The sequence below is a fragment of the Syngnathus acus genome, chromosome 5 (assembly GCF_901709675.1).
Source record: "Syngnathus acus chromosome 5, fSynAcu1.2, whole genome shotgun sequence".
Classification (NCBI taxonomy): domain Eukaryota; kingdom Metazoa; phylum Chordata; class Actinopteri; order Syngnathiformes; family Syngnathidae; genus Syngnathus; species Syngnathus acus.
In genome coordinates this window covers 2,924,108-2,948,892 of record NC_051091.1, presented here as the reverse complement: position 1 = coordinate 2,948,892, position 24,785 = coordinate 2,924,108, and the positions used below count along the sequence as shown (strand labels likewise).

Sequence of the window (24,785 nt, the reverse complement as noted above, 5' to 3'; positions counted from 1 at the left end):
ACTTCCCGTTTCTTCAAGTGGCAACATTATGCTAATGCTACCCTAGTCAAAGCGGTGAACACAGTATTTGAATGATCTGGAGATGCTGTGACTTAATTGCCAGGCCCCATTTCGTTTCTCTCAGTGGATATCTCTCAGCGTTTACCAGAGAATAAGAACTTTTTTGTCATCTTTATTGCGGCTCCAGCTCGCTGAGCTGCCGCTGTTCTTGTTTTTTCGCCTCGATACGATGTTCTTAACGAGCCCGAGGAGGCGCGACACGAGCGCTGTGCGTGCAGCCACAAAAGATTAGGATTTATTTCAGAACAAACGTTATTTGCCTACCCCACCCAGGAATATTTCTTTATGGCTTGACTACATTTATCTGCCATGCTTGTGTGTGTGTGTTTTGACTGACAGGCTCTGGGCTTGTTGCTCCCCTCGACCTTTAACACCAATGTGTACAATAAATCTGGCCCTTTGACAGGTGGACTGAGGCGTCAAGGCCGGCCCCTTGCCGTGGGTTAGGCCCGGCTCTTTTTATCACGCTCGTCGCCCCGTGATGGATGAACCCCGAGTGGCGAGCAGGCCGGCGGTGGGGAGAGAGGTGGCCGAGGTGTCGAAAGAGGCGCCACCTCGTTGCCTCGCCTTTGCGCAACCTCAGGACAAGGTCCACCTGTCTGCGTGCTTTATTGCAGGTGATAGTCCATCTTTAACTGGAGTCCGATAGTGCCTCGAGTGCCGAGAAGGTAACGAACTACCGACAACTTCCCAGACGTCCCAAGTTCTAGACAAATTTTGTCTTTACTTGCACAAAATGGAAAACGCTCAAAATATTAAATCAGGAGCAAATAAGGTGCTTTGCTTTGCATTGTTGCTTTTGCATAAAGTCTTTTGCGTTTAAAACACATGCCAGATCCCTGCGTGGAAAGCCCACTAAATCCAGATTTGCCATCTAATAATAATAAAACAACATTCCCCTTTTCTTAAAGTCAGATTAAAACTAAAAATAGAAAGCATGGAGAGCATGCAGGAAACATTACAGTCTAAAAGAGTCAAATTCCTTTGAGATCAAGTTCGTGGTCAGTGGCTAGCAACACTCAGGAGGACAAAAGCCAAACAGTCCCACATTTTAGGTGTGCACACCTCTTAAAAGTGATCAGAATGAGAACGTGTGTGACTGCTGACCAAATTTAACATACCTGGGGGTCACCAAGTCCGGTCCTCGAGGGCACCACAGCCTGTATTAGGTGCAGCCCTACTATGACACACCTGCTTGACCCCTGTGCTAGCCAGTCGCACCTGAGACCTCGCAACACAGACGAGTCACATGACAACAGGGAAGCATCACGGCTTATTGGGCTCAATTTAGACGTTTTCACGTGTCACCAGCAATTGGCTGTGTCGGGGAATTATTGGGAGTCCAAGATTCGCTATAACAGCTGCTCACTGACCACTTATAAAATAAAATAAATAAATAAAAATAAATAAATAAATATAAAAATAAACAATAAATAAATAAATTCCAAATATAAACATTGTGGCATCTGGTCACAACTGACTCAACAATGAAACCCCTCTGAAATTCTTGACAGAAGAAAAAAAAAAAATCATCTGCTTCCACCTGCGTTGGTTCAGTCACCCTGGCGCTGACGGACTTCAGCAGGGAAAAGGGCCTTCCAAGTCCGCTTTGATTTATTCACTATTTGGCTAACCCTGCACTGAACCTGCCTCGGGAGATTTCAAAACCATTTTAGTTCTCCTCTTCCACATACGGCAGGCTCCCCGACCTATTTCCAGCGGTTCCGTCCCGCTCGGCTTTCGCAACAGCTCAGCCTGACAATGAGAAACAGGGCCCGCAGTGGGGGTCACCTCCCGAACGCGATGCGTAGCTCAAGGAAGAGGCGGGCAGGTCGATTACAAGCGCACTCGTAAAGCAAAGTGAGCAAACAATAGCCCGTGGGCCAAATAATCCCCGCCCACCAAGCATTACATCATCAAGAGTATCTGTTGCATTGAAAAAAACTGAAACCACCATTGACAAATTACGTTCCAGTGATAATGTGTATTAAATCACCGTGCACTCAAATCAACGTGTCAGCTCAAATGAAAGCATTGCGCTTCTGCTGACTCACAGCTAGTGCGCCATCCATTTTAATGTGCGACATTGACTTTTCGTCCCCCTATAAAAGAGCATTCATGGCCATTTTATGTGGTGCATGAGATGGGGGTCAGACACGGTGGCCACGCCAAGTACGACCGAATACGTCTTAGATCATCTGAGACATTGATGGATTCGCTCGTCGTGTTTCGGGAGAATTCCACCCTAGTCCAACCGGAGATAACGCCCACCGACTCCTGGTTTTATGTCTTTAACAAGATAATAGTCGCGTTCACCGAACACACGTGGGGCGTAAATTTCAAAACCGCTATTACGCTGCGACAGCCATCAAAATCCCGACCCGCACACAAAAGAGGTCATCTCTAGAACTGCATTTTATTATCTGTATTTAATGCAAATAAAAACAAGGAGTTAAAAATGATCTGACTAAAACAAGGGGCGCAGGTACAGACTTCCATCTCTGTCCTTTATTTACAAAGCTTAACATCAGTCCTTCATCACGTATATTCCACCCTGCAGAAGCAACGGTCCCTCCGCGATGGCGTCTTCACCACCTCCAAGTACCACGAGGTCCATAGTTCCCTTTTTCAACTCAGAATTGGCGGGGTCACCCGCATCCAAGCTCATGTCCGTCCTTTGAACGTGTTCATGCAAGTATAGCTCCCCGTAAACTTGTGGATTTCTTCAAGCGCACCTTGTGGCATGAAGCTGGGAAGTTGAGAACGGGAACATTAGAAAGTTGAAGGGAGACTGAAAGAAACGCACGTCGGGACCCGAGCTCACCTTTTGAGAACGACAAGCGCATGCATGGTCCAAGGCAGGTAGAGAAAAGCCACATCTGCTCGAACCGCATCCACAGTTTTTTGGGCAACCGTCTCCGGCCTCAGAGGTGGAAATAGCTGAGGGAATCTGCCAAAACATGAATTAAGATCACATGAAGACCAAATCAGGAGCCTCCGCATATGTCAAGGGGTTCGGTTTCCCACCTGACTCTCATGCCCTGGAACATTTCCGTGTTGGTGTGGAAGGGAAGAACTGTGGTGCAGCCAACGCCCGGACAGTCCAGCAGGCCCAGCGTCAAGCTCTCCATGAAGGCCAGAGACGAAGCCTTGGAGGTGCAGTAGTCCACGGCCCCGGGGATAGGCGACTGGGACAGGATGGAATTGATGCAGACCACGTGACCGTGCTGAAGCTCCAGCATCCGAGGCAGGAAGGCCTTTGTGGTCTGACACCAGAACGGAGGGAGTGAGGGAGGGAAGAGATGTTATGACGGGAATGAATTATAGCCAGGAACCGGCCAAGAGTCAAGCCGCAGATTATTTTTCCATTTCCATTGAAAGGGTAATTGAATTTCCGTCTGCATATTTCCGTCTTCAGATCTCCATTTAGAATAATGATGCCACGACTTCCACTGGCCCCCTCGGAATGTCTCGGGAAATGAAGCCTTCAGAAGCATTCCGCTTAACCTGCACCTCCGAACTTGTCAAGCTTGACAAGTTTGAAGGCTCGCAATGAGGGATTCTCCAAGTCCCCCGTTGAGCCTTTTATATCCTTCCAATCTACTCTTTCTTATTTTAATATCGCCAGCTTCGTGACATTTGCAAGGAAAAGTAATCTTGACTAACACTTGGAACTTTTGCACCTTCACCAACAACATTTTTCAGTTTCTTTGAACTATTGCCCATATTTGATGTGCTATTTTTTGATGAATTGATGTTTTTGTAAAGCGCTTTGCTATGGCCAAGGCCGTTGTTAAAGCGTTATATAAATAAAGATGTATTGTGCTAAAGTTGCTACATCTACAACTGCCTTTCCTCACATTATTTGTCGCTTCTGCTATCTTGTGGAATATTTTTTAATTTGTCCGCCTGTCACTATAAACAAATGGCATCGACTGATAAAGCTACATTATTCATAGTGGGGAGAAAAAACCCCAATAATTTTTGATCCATTAAGCTGAATAATGGCAAATTTCTCGAAGAAAAAAACACAAACCAAGCAAAAACTCGATGATCTGTCTTACCCAAAACTGTCCCATGGTGTTGATGTGTTGCGATTTCAGCAGGGCATCGTCGTCGCTGTCCATCAGACTTTTGCCGTGGACCACAGCTGCGTTGTTCACTAATATCGTAACATCTCCAACCTGAGAGCCGAGAGAGGAAAAAAAGACATTGGCAAGCTCACCACGTCTGCTTCGATGAGATAATGCAGTTTGCGCCACCGGAGCTGTCATCAACATTCTTCGCTCTTAGTTTGACATTTCACTTGAAGTATAAATCTCTACACCAGATGGGAGCGATGAAGCGGCTCGGAGGTGGAGTACCTTCTCTCGAACAACCTTGGCTTGCTTGTAAACCTCTTCCCGATTGGCCACGTCGCAAAGGAAGTAGTGGCACTCGGTTCCCGACTGCGAGATCTCTGCCGCCGTCTCTTTGAGACACTTCTCCGTGCGGCCCCACAGGATCACCTGCAACAAAAGTCAGGACTTTAAAACATGCAATTTGGTCATCAGTCATGCCCAACAAAAAAGTGCGTGTGCCAATATTTTTGGCAATGAGCAACACTCTTCATTGAGAGGCCATTTTGACTCCGACAAATTGTTTTCGGGCGGATTAATTGTGTGTTTAGCTGCCGTGTGAATGAAACGTCCGGGACCAAACGAAGGGCCAGTCATCCATCTGAGCGGGGGTAGCGGTGGGCTGGGACATGGGGGTGCGAAGCTGGGTGGGGGTGGGTGTACTAGTGATTGGGCAATTAGATCTGTCAGTCTCCGGGGTCAGGGAAAGGTAATGAAATCAGGGGGTGAGCCCTCCTCATCTCTCCAAACACAAATTCTCAAAGAGATTACACGGCCTTTTGAGCAGATGAGCCCGCTCGCTCACTTGTGCTCAGGAAGCCTGAAAACGTGCGCAAAGTGCTGAGGGCGCGAGTGTGCCATTTGGCCGCGTGCCCGCCGCTCGGGATAATATCTGAGGGGGAAAGTGCGGGAGGTGAGCGCCGCTGGCTAAGACCGTACGGGCCTATTGATGACATCGTCTCCACTTTGCAATGAGGGGACGAGCATTTGAGTTTCAATTGTTATTTTCTCTCACTTCAAAGGCAAATGGGGTGGGACTGGATTGCGTGGGGGTGCGCACATAGTATTTACATTTATTGGCAAGGGTATTTGGGTTACTTAGCGAGTGAAGTTCTGCCTCCGTGAGTGAAAATACAAGCCATGCTTTTTATTGTCACCACAGGCGGCACCGGCAGGTTCTTGAGCGTTTTCTATTCAAACTGACATTTGGATTTTGGCCATTTCTCCAAAAAAGAACTCTAAAAGTTCAAGCCTCCCAGAATAAATATTTTACGAGGGCCTTTGCATCTTTGCATGATTGGCCGTTACCGTTGCTGATTGGCAGAGGGCGACAGTTGGAGCCTCAGCAAACATGGAAATTTGACACCAGCGGCTAACTCGATTCGTTTTTTGTTTGCCAGGCCAAGAGAGATAAGAGCAAAGCAGACAGGTTCTGATGAATACGTGAGAGCTTTTAATGGGATTGGCTTCTTGCAAACAATGCTGACAAAGAAGCCTCACACCTCCTCCTCCCCCCCAAAAATCTCATTAAATGGCATCCTTCTAACTGCACTCACCTGTTAAAAAAAAAAGCACATTTGATTGATTAAGGTTCTCAGCCGTCGCAACACAAACACGCTCAAAGCAAACAAGGATTAGCAAAATTGAAAGGAAACAGTCGGAAAGCCGTTTTAATTAACGCCCGTAGCAGCCGCTTCTCAATCAGTTGAGCAAAATGGACTCTCCAAAGAGACATGGAAATTTAGACTGAAATGTATCTTCGGGAAAAAAACATCTTCAGTGTACGCTTTAGAATTTAATGTTTGTGATTGAAATCCAAGTTTGGGATGTTAGCCTGACATTTAAGGATGAACTTGAACTGCACTCAAGTGCAGAAGGTGTCTTGCAGTATGTCCAAATGTTCAATGTCAGCACATTCAGTCCATTTTGTTGAACAGTAAAATCCACAACAGGTGTTTGAACCACGACAAGCACGCCCACTTGTAGTGCATGACCTCTCTTTGGCTCTTTTGGAACCTTCGGACCATACTCTGTGACTTTAATCTCAGGAGCCGCTCCGAGAACTCGTTTGAAGCCTCCTGTTGGTGTCACAATGTCAAAAAAGGAAACCACCACTCAAATTTGGTTCAATTGTAAAAGTTAAAGTGGATGTTTCGTGAGTATCGGGGATGTTGCACAGCTTGAAACGAAATCTCGAAGGAGAGCCCTTCGCAACTTGACGACAGTCGCATGTTACACCCCCACCCTCGACCCCTTTTCAATTTCACACCCGCCACACTAAAGGGCTGCAGAGGAGGTAGAGGGGGCAGCGGGAGTTCAGGAGGCAGTCGCCTGCCGCTGTCTAATTACTGCAGAGACAGCAAGGTCACTTGCAGGGCAATACCCAGCTGGGAGTGGTGTGCTTCCCGCCTCCGACACACACACATGCACACACACACACAAACCTGTTGTCACCACTTTGGCTTGCAACCATGTTGAAATGCACATTTTTAGGCAATGGAGCAATACTTTGTTACTGGACCTAGTAGGCATCAGTACAATAGCTGAGTACGAATTTTCCTAACACTTTTTCACGTTCATTCCTTAAATCTGAAAACTAATATGCATGTACATCCTCCTTCTCACATGGTCAAACATGGCTTTTTATGTTTTCAATCTTTACGATGAACGACACGCCATAAAGAGTGAAAAACAAGGACAGCAGTGAGATAGAAGAATGAGAACCAGGGGGCATTTAATGACGGTGATGTAACATAATAAGCAAATCAAGCATGCTTTGCTGATTTGTGGCCGATATTTCTGCCCGCCTAAAACATTTTGTGAATTTGGAAAAATTTCAACAACCTAACTTTTGCGAGTTTTATCAACCCATATATGTATGTGTGCTTCTACTTGAGTGAGTACTTTTGACACCTCTGCTGAGAGGTCTTTCTTTTTGGAAGCCATCCCTATAAATTCTTTGGTTTATTGTTTTGGAGCGTCCTTCTGCAAGAGTTCTCCGCACCGCAAAGCCCATCTCTGAGGATTCATTCATCAACTCTGCAGTTTGCCTTTCATGCAGCGTGGAAGTTCGCGCAGAGGAAAAAGGAAATTCTGGCCTGACAATCACAAAGGAGGGACAGTGGGGGGGTTGGCGCCGGTTCACATCAGAGGTTAGCCTCATTCAAAATGGCCCCGCTGTTTCCTCTTAGCATCTACAAGTTTGTCGCGCACATTAGCGCAGGTGTTGTTTTCATTGCCTTCGCACCTTTGTGGCAGCCCAACAATGAGGCGCTGAAAAGCGGGACGACAACTTTTGTTGTGCAGCTGCACCCTGAAAAAGACTTTTGAAAAAACGCTCTGGATTCCTTCTTCCTTTTTTTGTAATCTTCCTTTTTCTGGACATATTGATAACTTAAGTGCATTGGAATCATCAGTCCCACCACTAATTCAATATGCAAATAAAAAAATATCCAATCACTGATGATGCTAAATATTATGATCACAGGGCTGGCAGACACCAAATAAGGTGGGAGGGAGAAATGACGACGATAATAATGACGAGGACTCCCAAAGGCCCCTGGAGATTTGGAGGCCCAAGCGGCAGCTCCTTGGGAAGCTTGAGGTACTTGAACATGACCAATTGCATGAGAATACTTTCCACTGATGGAGGACTTGAGGTTGCTATCAGTCACTTTTGAACATGTAAAAAATGCGTTTGAGAAAAAATTGAAATTGAATTACGCAATTCTATTCACACTGTGACTGTGTGGCAACCAGTCACAGTCAGCTACCATAGTCTCCATGCAGCTCATCCGTGAGGCGAAGTGATCAAATCAAAGTGTGCTCATCTGTGATTGGCACTTTTGGAGAAGTATAAGAAAATGTTGAATATTCTGGACATAGTTTGCATGAGAGCTGTTTTGCTCCTCGGATAATCAGTGTCAATCAAAAGTAAAGCATCGGGCACTCATTTGCATGCAGCTCTTGTTTTGGATCGGTTTGCCGACAATAATAACGTGTCCTCTGGATGACTCCTTCACATGGGTTTTCGTAGTGCGCCTACTGCCTTCTCGACATGTCAATCCCACCTCAGCCCTTCCCACAACACGCGTCACGACAGCTCCGCCGCTGTCGGCCATGAAAACTCTGCGTGACCCCAGCTGTTGTGTAACACTCCACATTGCGCAGACACAACAAGAAGCGTGCACAAGTGGAACAAGTCGCTGCTATTTGGGTTACCTTCCTGGCGCCCTGCTTGGCAAACTCCTTGGCCAGGTGGCGTCCAATGCCGCGTCCCCCTCCCGTGATCAAGACCACATCGTCGCTCAGCTGCTTGCGTCTGCTCGGCACCAGCCAGCGCACCGCGGAGCGCACGACGTAGAAGAGCACTTGAACCGGGAAGAGGAGCACCCGACACGCGCTCCTCAGCTCCATGCCGGCGAAAAGTCTTGGCTTGGCTGCACTTTTCTTTCCAAAGTTTCACCTGCCGCCCTCGATCATGCGTACTTTGAGGAGAAACGGCAAAAACTCGCGTCCAAACCTGATGACGTCGCCGCTTTGCTCGCTCATCCCGCTTCGAAGCCCACGCACCAAACTCCTGTGCGCTCCACGAGCCGCCGTGCGCCGCTTTTATATACGCGCGCCTCCCGCCGAACGTGGAGCGTGGAGACGAGCCGAGGGCAGTCTGCAAAGGAGCAGGAGGAGGGGTGGAGAGGAGGACGATTTGGGGTAGGGGGGGGTGGGGGGACAGTAATCCTGATTGACACTGGTGTAGAGGGCCTCCAAAAAGTTGTCACTTCACTGCTCTCCAGGGTGCAAAAAAAGTGAGTTTATCTTCACTGATAGATGCACCATTTAATAAGCTAATTAGAAATTGATTCAGCTTATCAGGTGAGCAAAATGCAAAAAAATAAATAAATAGGGAGTCAAACACCCAGCGGTCACCTCAGGGGTTAGCTGCAATACACCGAAGGGACTCCACAACAAGACCATTAGTTAATTGAATGTAAACTTTATTTGAAGTCATTTATTTGTTGAGACTACATTCAATAGCAGAGGGGTAGAGTACTGATAATTGAAAGTACATTAAAATAAATGCTCAAATAATTTGGGAGTAAATCGTCCATCTCATCGTTGTTGTGCCTGCCAGTGTCCACAAATGTATGTTTGGTCATACGCCACACTACCGACCTTTGTACTAGACCATTTTTTTGTGGGGGGGGGCTCAAATGTATTTTCTAAAAACAAGCATATAAAGCATGCAAATCCAGTCAGTTTATGTGTATTAATAAATACGCCATCACTGCCATCTACAGATCAGATGGAAAAGTTCAGATAAGACTCTCTCTCTCCACCACCCCCCCCCCCCGCCCCTCCCCACATGTATACATTATTAAGTCACATAAAAGGTCAAATATGAACCAGAAGAGTCTCAATGTGCATAAACTTTGCATCATTCGTAAATAAAAATACTATTTCTTGTGTATTTTGGGTCACACAAGAAAAATATTCATGAGACATCAGGTTGAAAGAATGCCTTTTTTTTTTCCATTTGGTTCATTTGTGGTCTCAAACAGTACGTTATGAAAGGGTTCAGGAAAAAAATGCATCCCTCCACGTTTCCAGGATATAATGAGCACCATTAAGGATGATTATTTTTTATGCCAGCCTCCACTCAGCTCAAGGTAAGCCAAACATCCACATGGTCAAACACGCAGAGACTGTGGCGTCATCATGGAACATGAACAGACAACAAGCAGGCCTTTTTTCTTTCCGTCTGCTAATTGGTCTCATGTACTGGAGCTAATTTAGACGTCCCTGGCGGGCTGAGGATTGAAGCAGAGCTCACAAAATGCTTGCCGGGCTTGCTTGTTACCTTGGCGGCTGTGGTGGAGCATCAACGGCTTAATTGGCACTGCTTGTTAGATGACACGCTTCATTCTTTTTATCACCGTTTTTTTTTTTTTTTTCTTCAAATTCTCCATTCCCCCTTGGCATATTTTGTACGTCACTGATTAATTCTATGTTGAGCCACTTGCAAAAATGCCAGATATGCACAGAGCTCTGTGTGTTTGAGAGCGATGCTTTTCAAACAGGGGGAACGACGGGAAAAGCTCACTTGTAGCGACAAGGCAAAATTCAGTTTGCAACAAATTACATATATTCATTCTGCAAATAAAACCTGGTGATGAGAGCTTTCCACATTTGTGGGCCATATAATGGCATACAGAAGTTTTCATAGAATCAAATTTTGCTGGAATGTGAAGGGTACAATAAATCTCAACTGTCGAGGCATTCCGAAAGTTTGCGTATACACAGCTAAAAACAGCCAAGAATGGTGCAGAACAACACAATTTCATATCTGCATATTCTTTGACCTTTTTTGGGGAGGAGGCTATTAGCAAATCAGACGCGGGGTTCTTTGCTTTCCTGCGGCCGCTGATATCCTACAGAGGGAGCTGTGATAAGAAATAAAATCGTGCAGTGAAAGCTAAACTCGCCGCCGCTTTTCTTTAATGTCATGAAAGGAAAACGTGGCTTCTTGAGAGGGAGAACGTTCACGTTGACTCTCACAACCAAGCATTCTGCGTGTTGTTTGTTTTCATTCTTATTTGGTCATGTCGAAAGCAACGCATGTGTCAAAGTGTCCCGTATTGTCTCTCCCGGGTTCTAATTGGGCCCTGAGTGCCGTGTCTGGGCTGACATGCTAACCACAGCGTTGTCACTTCCTCTCTGTGGCAGAGTTTGGAGTGGACAGTTGCTGAGTGTGAGGCGCAATAAAACAACACTGGAGAGGACACCTTAATGGATCCTTAAACTGTAGATTGAGGTTTAAGGACTGAAGTGTTCAAGAGGGATTTCGGTACCAGCACTCTGCAGTCGCACAATAATATCAGACATCTGGCCTGAGCATGTTTGGCCTTCACAGCTGCAAGTTCTGGTTATCAATTTGTTAATCTCCGGATCCCCACGGGACGGTGGTGTCACAATAATCGGCTTCTTCATGACCACGGCAAATCTGCTTTCATCTTTCCTTATCCTCTGCATCTTCTGCTGCAACTCCAACTACACCAAATCGACCCTCGCCGCATCCATAAATCTCCTCTTTGGTCTTCCTCAGGGCCTTCTACCTGGCAGCTCAATTTTCACCAACTTTCCACTGATATATCCAAAATCTTTATCTGTATCTCTACTGTATTTCTTTTTCTAGCTTTGTCTACAAACCGTCCAATCTGAACAGATTTTTTTTCCTGATCCAATTCATCCCTGACACCCCTCGATAATCGGCTCCTTGAGGAGCTCCAAATTGGATACGTGACATTTGGGAACCACAAAGACTGTAGCCATGTGGGGTGCCTTCTAAAGAATGATCCTTGCAAGTATTTGTGTGCTTCTGTGTCCGCTTGACGGGTGGAGAGGAGACCAACAGTCAGGCAGTCGACTGAAATCCCCGGAAGAGGGTTTCTGAACCCGGCTGAGCAAATCCTGGAAATACGACTGTTGCTCGGCTGGCAAGTATATCCATCTGAAGCTCGGTCGGCACTGTGCTGTTAAACGAGGGGCACACACCAGATCGTTTAATGGCCTGTTGGTCTTTCTACTTTCGATTTCTCACACAACTTCACTGGCTACATCTGAAGAAGTAGCCCGAGGACACAATTTGTAGTCTAAGCGTTTATCAATGTGCACTGCATTTCATTGAGCCAAGCGTGTACGTATACTATATTGCACTCCGGATGCAAACCTTCAATTTTCCTTAACCGTGCCTCTCAGCTCACCCGAGTCATACTGAGACCACGACGCGTCGTCTGTTTGAGTCGCTAACCACGTCGCAGTGCATCGGATCGCAATAGAGCTGGGTAAATAGAAGTGAATAGAGAGCCTCCATCGTGAGCAAACAAGGAGCCGTAAGGTGACTTCGAGTCTTGTCTTGTTGTTTTAGCCGGCATGCTCCGCAAAGGCGCCGCATGGTGGGACATTTGCCGATGGCGGTGGTTTAACGGCGGCATATTTTAAGCACGCAAAAGTAGGTGAGCCTGAAAATGTGCGCTCTGTTGGCTTCAAAAGATAAAAAAAAAGACCCACAATCTACATTTGGCTGGTCTCCAGCCAGGGAGCTAAGTGATGTCCTGTGCTTCATAAGAAATGAGAATACGTCGGAAGGGTGCCTCAACATGCAATTAGTAGGTAAAGGCAAAGTTAAAAGAAAAAGGGTCGATGGATTATTGTTCCAAATGAAGACTTATTGGCTTGATGGGGAGGTTCCGCTACAGCCCGGATGCATGGATTAGGATCTGAACAGAGAAATGCCCGTGGAATTGTAGCAGGGTGACGATCGATAGTGACTAATCCTTGTGCTACGCACGTCGCTGCACCCCAACCCCCCCAACCACTGAACTGTTTGAGTGTTCATTCTGTTTGCCACAGTTGACTCAAAAGCTAACGACAGCGGCAGGCGGCCAGCTGACCCGCCCCACCGGGACTTTGAGTTTGAGGCGAGAGCTGCCCCGCTGCGCCCTCCAACCACTCCTTCAACGCTGTCACCACACGGCAAGTCAGGCTTTTAATTCCAGCGTTACACTGATAGCCAAGATAAAGAGTCATTAGGGGAAGATATTTCTGGAATACCCGTCAAATCATCACTTGCTGCCATCACATTGCGAGCCTCTTGAAGAGTATTAGAAAAGACGAGGTCATGCACTCCACCGCTTAGCGGGGAACAATATTAAGACGACAAGTATGGCAAGCCATTTGTGCGTTTATTCCATATCCTTGATATCAGACAATAAACGCTCAAATAGCTTGCCATAGACAAGTGACCTCCGGGCAGCCTGACGACAGCCCCTGTTAAAGCAGCCATACAAAATCAACTTTATGCCGAAGCTACCCTAAAATTAACAGCACTGGAAATTACCAATCAATTTTGTATTGTTCCTGTAATGGTTCTAATACTACCATTGAAAAGCTTTTTGAGTGAGATTGTATTTTTAATTATGGAATATAATTATTGGTGTGAAGCATGAATATCAAAATTTTACCCTTCACATAAATTCAATTGCAAAGGATTTTTTCAATGAAGATGTCATATTCTCGTTATTTACATTTTGGAACACCAAAACCTGCTCAAAATGTCCTAAATGTGCCGATTATATCAAAAGTCTGAATGAAATCACTTCTTTATGATACTAGACTGTTTTTCTTTTCTTTTTTTAAATGGCAGATGATCGAATCAATGCGTTGAACACACAACTGGACTAAAAAAATAAAGGTTAATTCAGGACACTATAGCTTCCTTCCTCTGACTTCTTGTTGAAAGCACTTGTCGCTGGTCAACAAGCTTCCGAGACTCGACTGTTACGCGTCCGCGTGAAAAGGGCCGACTGAGTCAGCAAGACAAGACCAGAGTTTGCGCAAGAGTAAACCAAACATCATTATACATGAGGAATTAAAAATTAAAGCCGTGCCCTGCCCTGGCGATGAGCAAAACACACCTCGGGGTTGTATATTTGATATGCATGCAGCAGTTGTGCTCGTGAACAATGAAAAGCGTGTCCACCCAGATGCCCGTTTTATTGTTGCAGAGACGTTAATGTCTGCGGCGACTTCCTTTATGGCCCTTCCAACCAATCACGCCTTGCTCTCGTCCGCAAAGCAGCAGTCACACCCTGCCCGAGTTTGGAAAATTCATGGCAATGTAAAACAATGCTCAACAATGAATGGGAATAAAAAAAAGGAAATTGCTTCGATGAATCATTTCAAAGGGAATATGTTTATTTCATATTGGGAAGTAACATCATTAAAGTACTCATCACAAACACAGAAAAGTTTTTCAAGTGAGACATTTGGGTTTGAAAACGTCATACTGGGCATATTTTTGGCCTGGTACTTTGAGGAAACCCAATTTAGGCATTTGACCAAATGAGCCTCGATAGGAAACACGTATCGTAGGCTGCCAATGTCATCTAACCCGTGCAGAATGTGGCAGAAATTAAAAAAATGATGATTATTACTAGAAAGGGGGATGCAAACGAAAAACATTTTCAGGTCCCGGGAACATTGTTATGTTTGAAGCCCATCCAGTGGAACTGAAGTTGGCTACCATGTGGACCAACACAAATCTCTATTTAATTACTTGAATGCCGCTGTGCAGACACGTTCAGAGACAGCCCCGGGCATTTGCCTGTTTGCCTTGCTTCAACTGTTGGTTCGTATTTAGCAAGGTGCTACTTTGTTGTTTTAATTTTATTTTAACATTAAAGAACATGCTCCTTTTTTACGCTGCTGTTCTGTCCAATTGTTTTCGATCTTCTCAGGTTCATTATCACATTCATGTCAGGGCAGGGGCATACATTATGTCTACGCTTCCAGAGGATAATGAGATGCAAATTCCTCCTCTCTCCACCACAGTGCTTGCCGTTAGTATTCCCAGCCAACTTGCACCGAGAGAGAAAAAAAAGAAAAACGTGTTGATGCCGGAACTGACCCGAGTCATCCAAGTCGACGTCTGCGGGGATACGTGCAACTCTCATCCCATTAGGAGCTTAATTACATGGAATCAAAGTGTTTAATTAGGAAGAATCAAAGACGCTAATGTTTGATGGTCAACCATCTGCGAGCAAGCGGCGACCTCGTCGCTCGGCTGTGCTGCCGCTCTCCCGGGGCTCCGCGCATGATGTTGAGAGAGATGCCGTACCGGGGCAGCCCGTCAAGCTCCGAGCGCTGCTCGCTGCCTGAACCACATGATGGTGCTGTAGCAACACATCTCTCCGGGGATGCTGTCAGTCGTTCAACGAGCCCCCAATGATGAATATTTACATCACTCGCAGTGCTCCTCTTTTTTTTTTTTTTTTGCACGATACATAATGACCCACGCTGGAATACATCGCACATGCACAGAATGTCAAGTCTGTCAACATCTTCAGATGTTTCGAGGACAACAAACTAGTGCAAACAAAAACTCTTGGCACATTTTCTGGCCACCAAAGCAGAGCGACCCCGCCTGCGCCAGATGCTTCCAGAAGCGCAGCAATTTATATTGCATGACACCTCTATTTACATGCCTTGTATTTACACACGCTCGCAGATAATTGCGTCCTCTCCAGGTCACTGTGCCGGTTATTTTTGCGCCCCGCATGCATGCTCGGTGATGAATCGTGGCCGCACTGCCTCATTTGTATAATGTATACTGACTGCGACACTTATTCATGAGTGGGAGAAGCTGAACATCCCAAATGATGTAAAAGTCACTTAATGGCAAGGCAGAGCAGCATATCTCGTGGAGCAAACTGTTTGCGAGGCAGCGCATCCTCCGTTAATCTAAGCAAATAGTGGTCAGGAGACCATTAGGCTGCTAATGTTTCACATTTATGGTCAGAGATTGCTAATAAAGGGGCGGTAATTGCAATAACAGTATAGCATGGTGGGTGTGCTTTGCATGTTTGCCAGGAACACATGCACAAAACAGACACATTAAGATAATAATGTCTTTATGTAAAATATAATTTAGGACAGCACACATACTTTTAGGATATATATTTTGGATTTAGCATGAAAAAAATTTTTTTTTCCCCCAGCTTCAGTGTGAATGCGACATAAATGACGAAAGGGGTAAAGCTCAAAGCTTGTAATGGCCACGGTCAAAAAGTAAGCTGAAGGAGAGCTGGCAGGCACAACGTTGTCATCATTCTTGAGTGATTTTGCGCTACACGCTGGTCTGCAGAGGCCTCTTATCGGGGAGCGACAGGACAAAGGGGAAAAGCAGGCCCTTGGCCGCAGGGGCCACGCTCAAATCATCATCGGCGAAAGCCGGCGAGATCTCGTCGGCCTCAAATCTCAAGGTGAAGTGACGGCTGACGCAGTAGACGCTGTCGTCCATTGCCACGCACCGGAAAGCCGGGCACCGAATTAGCCGCTTGGTGGCGCACTCATACCACAGTCGGGCTACGGTGTGGTAGCGGTACACGCTGACCCCCAGCAGAGGGTTGACTTCGAAGCGATACAGAAAGGGTCCCACGGCCACTAAGTCTACCGTCCTGTCTTTGGTGCCCGCCAGCAGACTCCCCCTCCAGGTGTCGCTCTTGGGGCTGTAGCGCAACAGCATGTAGCGAAGGCTACCTCCGGATACAAACAGCTCCCCGTTGCAAACCGTCACCTGATGGGCCACGGCGAATGTATCGTTGGGCAGAGAGGCCACAAAAGACCATGTGTTTGATCGTGGGTCGTAGCGCTCCACAGAGGAGAGGCACTCCCCACCAATGGCGTAGATGTAGCCATCCAGGGCGGCTAGTTTGCAACGGGGCCTGGCTTCATTCATGGGACTGATCTCCTTCCAAATTGCTGTGAGAGGATTGTAGCAAAACACTTGCTTGGAAGGTGTCAGTTGACTTTCAATGCCTTGGCAGCCCACGGCAACAAAAAGGTAGTTATCCATTGTGCACACGGCACAGGCTTTGCTTAAGACTTCCTCTGGAATGGAGCAAAGTTTGTGCCAGGTGTCTCCGCAGTCGTCATAGTAATGCACAGCACTCGGGTTCCTTCTCGGCACCCCGCTGTTCCCTGAGAAGTCGAGGGGGTCCATATCTGCCAACATGATGAATTTTCTCCCTCTTGTTCTCAGCTTCCTGATTAGTTCCCGCTCAGCCTCAGTAAGTCGCCCGTGAAGGTCAGGATCCAGGAGTACCAGCAGGTAGTTGTCGGACATCACTTCAATGGCTGCTTGCGCTACTGACCTCTGACCATGTTTTTTGGCCAGAAAAAGGGCCTCCAAGCAGTTGCCAAGATTCAGTTGATTTTTGAGACTTTCCACATCTGAATGGCGTACCAAGGGACTCCCTGCTAGAGCATCTAGATGAGACCATTTGCTCACATTGTTTGCGGAAGGTCCGGAGGCACCAGTGTTGGTTGAGCAATAAGTGGGTGGACCTAGACTCGGCAGCTCCAACTGCACTGCAGCAGCTAGATAGCTCTGTTTTCGTAGGAGTCCGGATGTCATGGAATCCTTCTGCTTTGTGTTCTCAAGAACAAATGCTTCCTCAGTAATGTTAGGGTCCACAAAAGGAGGAGACTTTGTTAAGAAGCTGCTATTGCTTCTAATCTCTGTTTGTTGTGACTTTCTTTCATTCTGTCCCAAAATAACATTTGGGTCTGTGCTAAAGTGAGACGAGGATTCCACATAGTAGTCATAAATCTTTCCACGCACTACCTGGTCTCCCGAAGTGTTCGGCACCAGCTTAGCATCCTCCACCTTCACCTCTGCCTTGGAGAGAAAGCTGGAGTAGACACCATGTCGCTCCAAGTCCTGCCTTAGTTCTCTTCCAACACCCAAACCTCCTTCCAACTTTTTTAAAACGCGAGGAGATCGTCTTTCTTTTGTAGTCACTAATCCACATTTTGCTGGTTCGGGAAGGTCCATAGCAGTGTCACTCGAAGATATCTTTGCTTCTTCGCTAAAATGTTGATCACTGTGCGACAAGCTACACACCTCCTGGGTGGGATTAATTTCTCTCGTTCTTTCTTTGCCGTTGGATAATGGTTCATCGGTGAGGGTAGGTCCGAGTCGATTATCTTCAGTGTCAATCGACTGCAGGGTTGTCTTGCATCTCTGGCAAGTCTGCTGTTCTCTGACGGGACTTTCCTCCATGCTCCTCGAGCTGTAGAACCTGTAGGCCAATGACACAAGAAGCACTGTCCCCACAGAAAGGCTGATTTTCAGCAGCAGCTGCATGTTGAATTGGACTCCAAGAAGGTCTATGATTGCCATGGCAGCAGTAGGAGCGACGGCGCCAATGACCGGTTGACTGATCCTTTTGTCGACGCGGCTCAACTGACAACTGTATATTGGCTGGTTTCCATTGCAAAAGAGCTCCGACGATTTGATGACTGCCGCTCTTTGCCTCCGGGTGTAAAATGAAACCTGTCGAGGAACATTTGCATTTCATTGTAGGCGGAGCTCAGGCCGGTCACGCAACACCTGTAGTGAGTCAGATGCTGATTCAACACAATGGAGCGCACATTCAATAAAGATCAATATTTGGTTGAGACATTCATTTATGTTCCTCCATAAAACAAGACAAAAAGATCTTGGTGCTATTTTTCTTGCTGTAGCTTTTACTTGCCGTGTAAGCATTTCATGTTTTATCACCAACGGACTCATTGTCCCGTGCACAGGTTGAGCTGCAGGTTTAAATAAGGGGTGTATCAAATACTTAGGAACCAGGATACATTTGTTTGCACAGTTATACTCACCGATCAGAACCTTTTCTTTCCACAGTGGGCTCTGTCAGAAAAAAAATGAGATGGTATAACAATCATGCAGAACTTGGTAGACAGTCGATGGAGCAAGTGTTCCCAGGGAAAACTGACAGCTGGATAAATTTCCAGAAGCTGTAGTACATAGAGCTCAGCCACCGTCAGGCTATCACGTGCCACGCTGATGTGCTCGAGTGAGGTTGTAGTCCACGGGGAAAACTCCTGCCTTTAACTTGACTCTGCGGGAGGCCATGGCCTCTTAAAAGACTCTCAGTAAAATCGTTGGAAATTGAAGCCTGAGTCCGGTCTGTAACGGGTAATATGGAAATTGAGGATGATCACGCAAGAGCTTGTAAAAGTTGTTTAGTTGCCCCAAGTCATCAAATGTAGTACTTTCTAAGTGGTGGAAATGGAAAGCGATTCCAGATGGTCACTGTTTTGTCATGTGAGAGTTTTTAGATAAGCACATCAAGGAAACTAAAGTCGTCAAGCCCAGTTTGACTTGTGAATAATTCACAGGTAGGCCTTTGTGACATTCTGCTGATTGTCTTGATCTTTGTCCTTCGCTCGGATCAGCAGTTCGGACCAAGATGAGGACGACGGGATTGTCTGCTTGAGAGGCTGATACTTTCTCTTCCTTCTCATAATGATTGATTACGCATCATAAACATGTTGGGATTCCATTTTCTAGGTGAATTTTTGTTTGCTACAAGAGAACATTTCAATTTAATTCACATTTGTATCTAAATCTAACATCCATCTTTCGTACCGCTTATCCGAACAAATAACGGAATTTTATAATGACGTACCCTTCCACATCCAGACGTTGTGCAGTTTCGACATGCTCCTGCATTTCTTCCATTCGTCCATTTGCAAGAGTGGGCGATTTATACGACACTTTGAGAGTCAGTGTGATTGTTATGCCACATGTAGCTTTACCATGAGTCACATAATCTTGCTTTAGGGTGGTTGTTTGACTGCGCATGCTCGTTTTGCCCCATGTGTATGAAGATACCTCACATAACCTCCATAAGCCGCCTGTGACTTTAATACCCCGGCTGAGTAACTTTTTGACTACACAAGTCCGTGATTGTTACATCACGAAAAGCTTTACGACTCACACAACCTGAATAAATGCTACGTGTAACTTTAAGATACTAGCTAGTATTTTTGGGGAATTTTTTTAAACAATTATTGAAATGCCATACATATCTTTAACTAAAAGAACCCTAGTATTGCACATTTAGATGTAATATGCAAAATAGAGCTGAATAGAGGTATATTTGTTTTGCCACACTTGGCTAAAACCTGCCCTCCCAAAACCGACGTCATGGTTGGGGCTTCAATTGGGACTGAACAAATTGTTGCCTGAGCCTTGTGTAATCAAGCTACAGAAGTAAACCTTTGTTTGCTTTGCTCCTGGAATAAATAGAACCCAAAACAAACCGTTTGCCTCTAGGAATTATGACCCCCACTGAAGAAATTCCACGACAACCTTAAACGGGCTTTTAGGTCCTGAGTAGCTTTGATCAAATGTTGCAAGCAAGAAGTCACATGATGTGCTCATAAGGAATCATATAGGACTTAATAACATGCACGATAAACACAAATTTCCACATCCGCAAATGCAATTGAGGCTGCCTCAATTTTGTATTTTTCTTATGAAGCACCATAAGTGCCTCTTGAATTCAAAGTTATGATGAGATGCAACCAGTGCACTCCTCTCAGAGCTCAGGCCTCTTAATTTGGCTGTAATTATGTTGGAAAGCAGCTCTCCACCTCACGGGTCCATTTTGCAGCGTTGTACTTTTGCAACGTGAGCTTTTGCAACGTGACTGTTTCTATCGGACAAACGTCACTAGTTCATGATTTAGCTTCATTTAGGTACAGTTAGCTTATCAGAACAAATGCATCATTTCTTGTGTATACTTAGGGTGTATGCAGACCTGACTATTTGGTCCACTTCAAAACGACCAGGGTTCGATTCTAACACTGGTTCGGACTTTTTATGCAGGTGTGAATACACACAAACGACTCCTGGTGCGGATTAAAGGACCGGACCGAGACCCACTTTTTAGAGTGGTCTCGGTTTGCTTCCAGACTCTGGTGCGGTTCGCTTCAGGTGTGAATACAAACAGCATAAATCCGAACCAACACCGGGATAGATGCGCATTTTTGGGATTAACAAGCCACTGCATGTTTTCCACCATTTCCAGGTCTGTGTTCTGTGTGCCGCCCAATGGGAGCTAATATTGTCACAAGCGTAGATGTGTTTAGAAAATATACTTCACTTGCAAAATGTACAGTCTGAATGGGAACCGCACCAAACGAAGTCCGCCTTTTGGCCCGGACCAAACATGCGGACTAAAAGACTTTTCTGATCTGAATACACCCTTAGAGAAGTAACGATTATTCAAAACACACACAAGCACGTCATAAGGAAAGCCGAGGCGTGTCAGTTTGATAATCTCTCCACTTTAATACAGGTGAAATGAAACAAATGCAAACAACCCTGTTTTATCAGTCCGGCGTGGGGAGAAAACGGCGGCTAGCGTGACGCGACTAATCTCGGCAAACATCCGTGAGAGAGAGACAGAGTAAGAGAGAGAGAGAGCAGGAATTGTTACACACACACACACGCACGCACGCACACAATGTAGGTCACTTAAGATAGCATGACACAAGGAGACCTTCAGCAGTAGTGCCGCAAAGAAAAAAAAACCAGGAAAGGAAAACCAAATTAAACTCACATGCATCACAATCCTGAACACATCGGACATATGTGAGTACACTTCCAGTCAGACTGGTATATACGTATATATCTGAAAAAGAAAAAATCGAATGACCTACAGAAAAAGCAGTTCTTGTTCTGTCAGCCAATGATTAGCGCTAATGGATGAAGTTCAAACGGCTCGGCAAGCGTCCTTTACCACGACCCCATAAAACTTCTTTAATTATCTGCATTATTTACACTGGATGTACACAAAATACACTCAAAAACAGGAGACTTTTTTCCCAATGCATTTAAATTCTTTTTGTACATTCTGAGCCATGAAAAAGAGGAACAAAAAAGAAACAAAATAAAAAAATAAGATACTTGTATAGAGTGTAGATTGTTCTGTTCAACGTCTGCATTGTCCCCCGTCCACGCCATCCACCCTTCCGCCCCCTTGTAGATATGGAGCAGATGGGTCTGGCGGCTTTTCTTTTTTTGTGGGGGGGCGGGGCACTTTTCACATTTATGTGGAAAAAGCAATGACACTCTGACCCCCCAAAAAATACCCCAAAACAAAAAAATCAAATCCGAATGCCGTCTTAACAGTTTGAGCAAATTTTATTGGTCAACAGGCAGACGTGAGACAAGAAAGAAAAAAAACGTGGGAAAAGAAGGAGGGAGCTTGTCATGTTCAACATGTTGTTCTTTAGATAGCGTAATGGTGGTTATTTTCGTTTCAAAAAATGGAAAGAGTGCCGTTGGGTGGCAGCACCGTGGCCTCAACAGAAGCTTTGTTAACGGCCAGAGAACACTCGCAAGGTTGTCGAAAGTAAGCTGATGTTTGCTTGTTGTTTTGAATGTCTGTGTGTGTTTGAGAATATGTTTGAGAATATGTCGGACAAAGGTGTGTACGAGTTTTCACGTCAGTTCCACAGTCACTGTGAGGACCAGAGCTATCCACGTGAGGCCGCCCATCGCGTTCTTGTGAGAGACTCCAGCTGTAAAAAAGGAAGCAAAGTTACTTTGAGACTGTGACGAGAAAGTGCCTTTATTACGTTTTGTGTTTTTTCCCATTTGGTATTTTTGTGGGCGGGCATAGTTAGAACCCTTAAAAGCATAGACGCTTAGGAGGCACTCGGTCTACAAGGCAGATAGATTAGGAACTTGCTGGGGTCAATGCAGGTCATTGGTAGAGATGGGGAAATGACGCTTCAAATTTGCTTCATGGACCAGTTGTATTTTTTTTTTACTCTTTTAGATGTTGATTAAAAGCAGGGGTTTTCAACTGGTTTTGTCCAAGGGACCACCATTATAACCAAGAAGCAACAAGCGGAATATTGTTTTATTTTGCACCGAAGGAGGATAGACCTGTACAGGCTATTTATTTGCATCAGTATGTCTATAAAATAAATAAAGTCTAAATAATCAATACATTTTATTTTTTAAAATGTTACAATTATTTTCTATTTCTAATTTCGCGGACCACCTCAAATACCGCCACGGACCACTAGAGGGCCATCAACCACCAGTTGGCAATCACTGGTTTAAAATGAAATTGGTTTAAGGAACGGCAAGTCAGTGTGCTTTCAACCCCACATTGAACAATGAGTGCTACGATGACTATGCATGATGTCTATCATGGCAAGGGACATTTTTCTTCCCCATGCTTACTTCCTGATGGAAAAGTTGCACAAACCGTATACAGTAATCCCTCGTTTATCGTGGATAATTGGTTCCAAAAACCACCCGCGATAAGTGAAATCCGCGAAGTACAGTCACCAACAAGAAGTACTGGACAGGCTAGCAAGTTAGCGGAAACATGCGATTCACGATCGTGCTAACGCGAAAACGGACTTCTAAAGGAATGTAAATGAACATTTGGAGCAATACTACATTGTCCTAAAGGTTAGACACATATTTCCTCAAATTAGAAGTTTTATTTTGACTTTTAAATGTTTTTTTAATTTGGAAAATCAATCCGCAATGTAGTGAAGCCGCGATAAATGAAACGCGTAGTGGCGAGGGATCACTGTATTTCCTCCCATACATTAGTCTTTACTGCAAAGCGTTGCGTCAATCACTATGGCGGAACGCTCTGAAAAAGTTGCCTCGTCATATCTTGTTACCTGCCATGTTGCTCAAACTTGGCATTTAATATCTCCTGCAAGCAAGCCCAATAAACTGCTTTCATATACAAACCAACAGTTACGCATCATTAGCGTTGGTTCAATCACCCTCTGTAGGCACTACACATTAACAATGTAAATGAAAGGTTAAGCTCTCACACATAGTCATTTAATGAGAGGAGCACTCAATGAAGTGGCAAATTCATTTTAATGAACTGAATGTGTAATCGCAGCATAATCCCTTTTGCACATGTGTGACGGCCACATTTGTCGCTGTGCATCGTGGGAGCGGCTTTAACGAGCAGATGGCGAACCGAGACGACGAGAAGGAACGTACACACACCGTGAACAGACGTGCTAGTGAAAAGTATCTTTTTCATTTTAGGGTAAGCCTTGTGTTTTTGCCATTCTTTTTCACAGATTTGCCGGTTTGCGTATTTCCTCTGTGGAACCTTTGCACAGCTCTGCTGGTAAACTCTTTCTGTTAGTCTTGACAATGCCAAAGTCCTGTCTAAATAGAAAAGTCATTTAGTAGCTGTTGTAAGAAGAATCACAACGGACCCCTGCTGTTTGTGAGGGAAAGCCACTTGGCAGACCCGTAAACAGTGTAAATCTGCCAATAATTGACTCACAATACAAACACGTAGCTATTAATGCTGTCAGTCTTTGTTGCTAATTATTTGCACAAGTTTCGGTAATTTATTGCAACATTTACTACATCTACTTAGTTTCACAGACTGTTCTAATAGCTTTGATTGATCCTCGAATACAATTCTGTAAGAGTTGAACACAATACTCTTAAGTGACTCAGCTTTACAGACGTTTTATATTCTTCTCATAGAATTACCAAGATTTCTCGCTTACAGGTTTAACTCTGCCCATGAGTACCTCACGCCAGCAGCGTTGATTTATTTACGATACCCCGTGGAGTTAACTCGATCAGGAGATTTTGCTCTAAGATGATACGCATATGTGTGTATAGAGCAGGGGTGTCAAACTCATTTTTTTCGCGGACCGCATTGTAGTCATAGCTTCTTTCCGAGGGCCATTATGATTGTCAACCCAAATCAATGTATGAGCACCTCATATTATATACAGTAAAAGCTACAAAACAAAGTGACAAATCACTCCTTTTCAAATCAGACGAGTAAAAACTGGTCAAATATTTAAAAAAAAATATATTATTAAAAGTGAAGACAATTTGCAATTCTAGTCATGACACACGAATTTGATGCACAATTTGTCTTTGCGGGCCACATAAAATGATGTGGCGGGCCAAATCTGGCCCCCGGGCCATGAGTTTGGCACCTGTGGTATACAGTGATCCCTCGCTACTTCGCGTTTCGTTTATCGCGGCTTCACTACATCGCGGATTTTTTTTTCCAAATTAAAAAACATTTAAAAGTCAAAATAAAACTTCTAAATTGAGCAAACGTGTCTAATCATTAGGACAATGTAGTATTGCTCCAAATGTTCGTTTACATTCCTTTAGAAGTCCGTTTTCGCGTGTTAGCACGATCGCGAATTAGCATCTTT

At 45.1% G+C, this 24,785-nt stretch overlaps 3 protein-coding genes across 5 annotated transcripts in view; all 3 read right to left on the bottom strand.

Moving 5' to 3' along the window:
* Positions 1-2,457: 2,457 nt before the first annotated feature.
* dhrs3b (dehydrogenase/reductase (SDR family) member 3b) lies at positions 2,458-8,826 on the bottom strand. Its single transcript, XM_037251920.1, has 6 exons — positions 8,400-8,826; positions 4,425-4,568; positions 4,125-4,244; positions 3,088-3,326; positions 2,885-3,010; positions 2,458-2,809 (listed from the first exon to the last, which is right to left on the bottom strand). Exons 1-6 carry the CDS (start codon positions 8,592-8,594, stop codon positions 2,725-2,727), a joined length of 909 nt encoding a protein of 302 aa, XP_037107815.1. The 5' UTR covers positions 8,595-8,826; the 3' UTR covers positions 2,458-2,724.
* Positions 8,827-15,629: 6,803 nt separating this feature from the next.
* Positions 15,630-18,045, bottom strand: klhdc7a (kelch domain containing 7A). The gene has a single exon (XM_037251912.1). It carries the CDS (start codon positions 17,917-17,919, stop codon positions 15,862-15,864), a length of 2,058 nt encoding a protein of 685 aa, XP_037107807.1. The 5' UTR covers positions 17,920-18,045; the 3' UTR covers positions 15,630-15,861.
* A 2,817-nt stretch (positions 18,046-20,862) lies between these two features.
* The window catches only part of igsf21a (immunoglobin superfamily, member 21a), a 100,789-nt gene continuing 96,866 nt past the window's right edge, over positions 20,863-24,785 (bottom strand). For all 3 annotated transcript variants that reach the window (XM_037251914.1, XM_037251915.1, XM_037251916.1), the window contains one exon: positions 20,863-22,121. In XM_037251914.1, the coding sequence (XP_037107809.1) occupies positions 22,042-22,121 (80 nt within the window). In that variant the 3' untranslated portion in view covers positions 20,863-22,041. The remainder of the gene's footprint in view (positions 22,122-24,785) is intronic.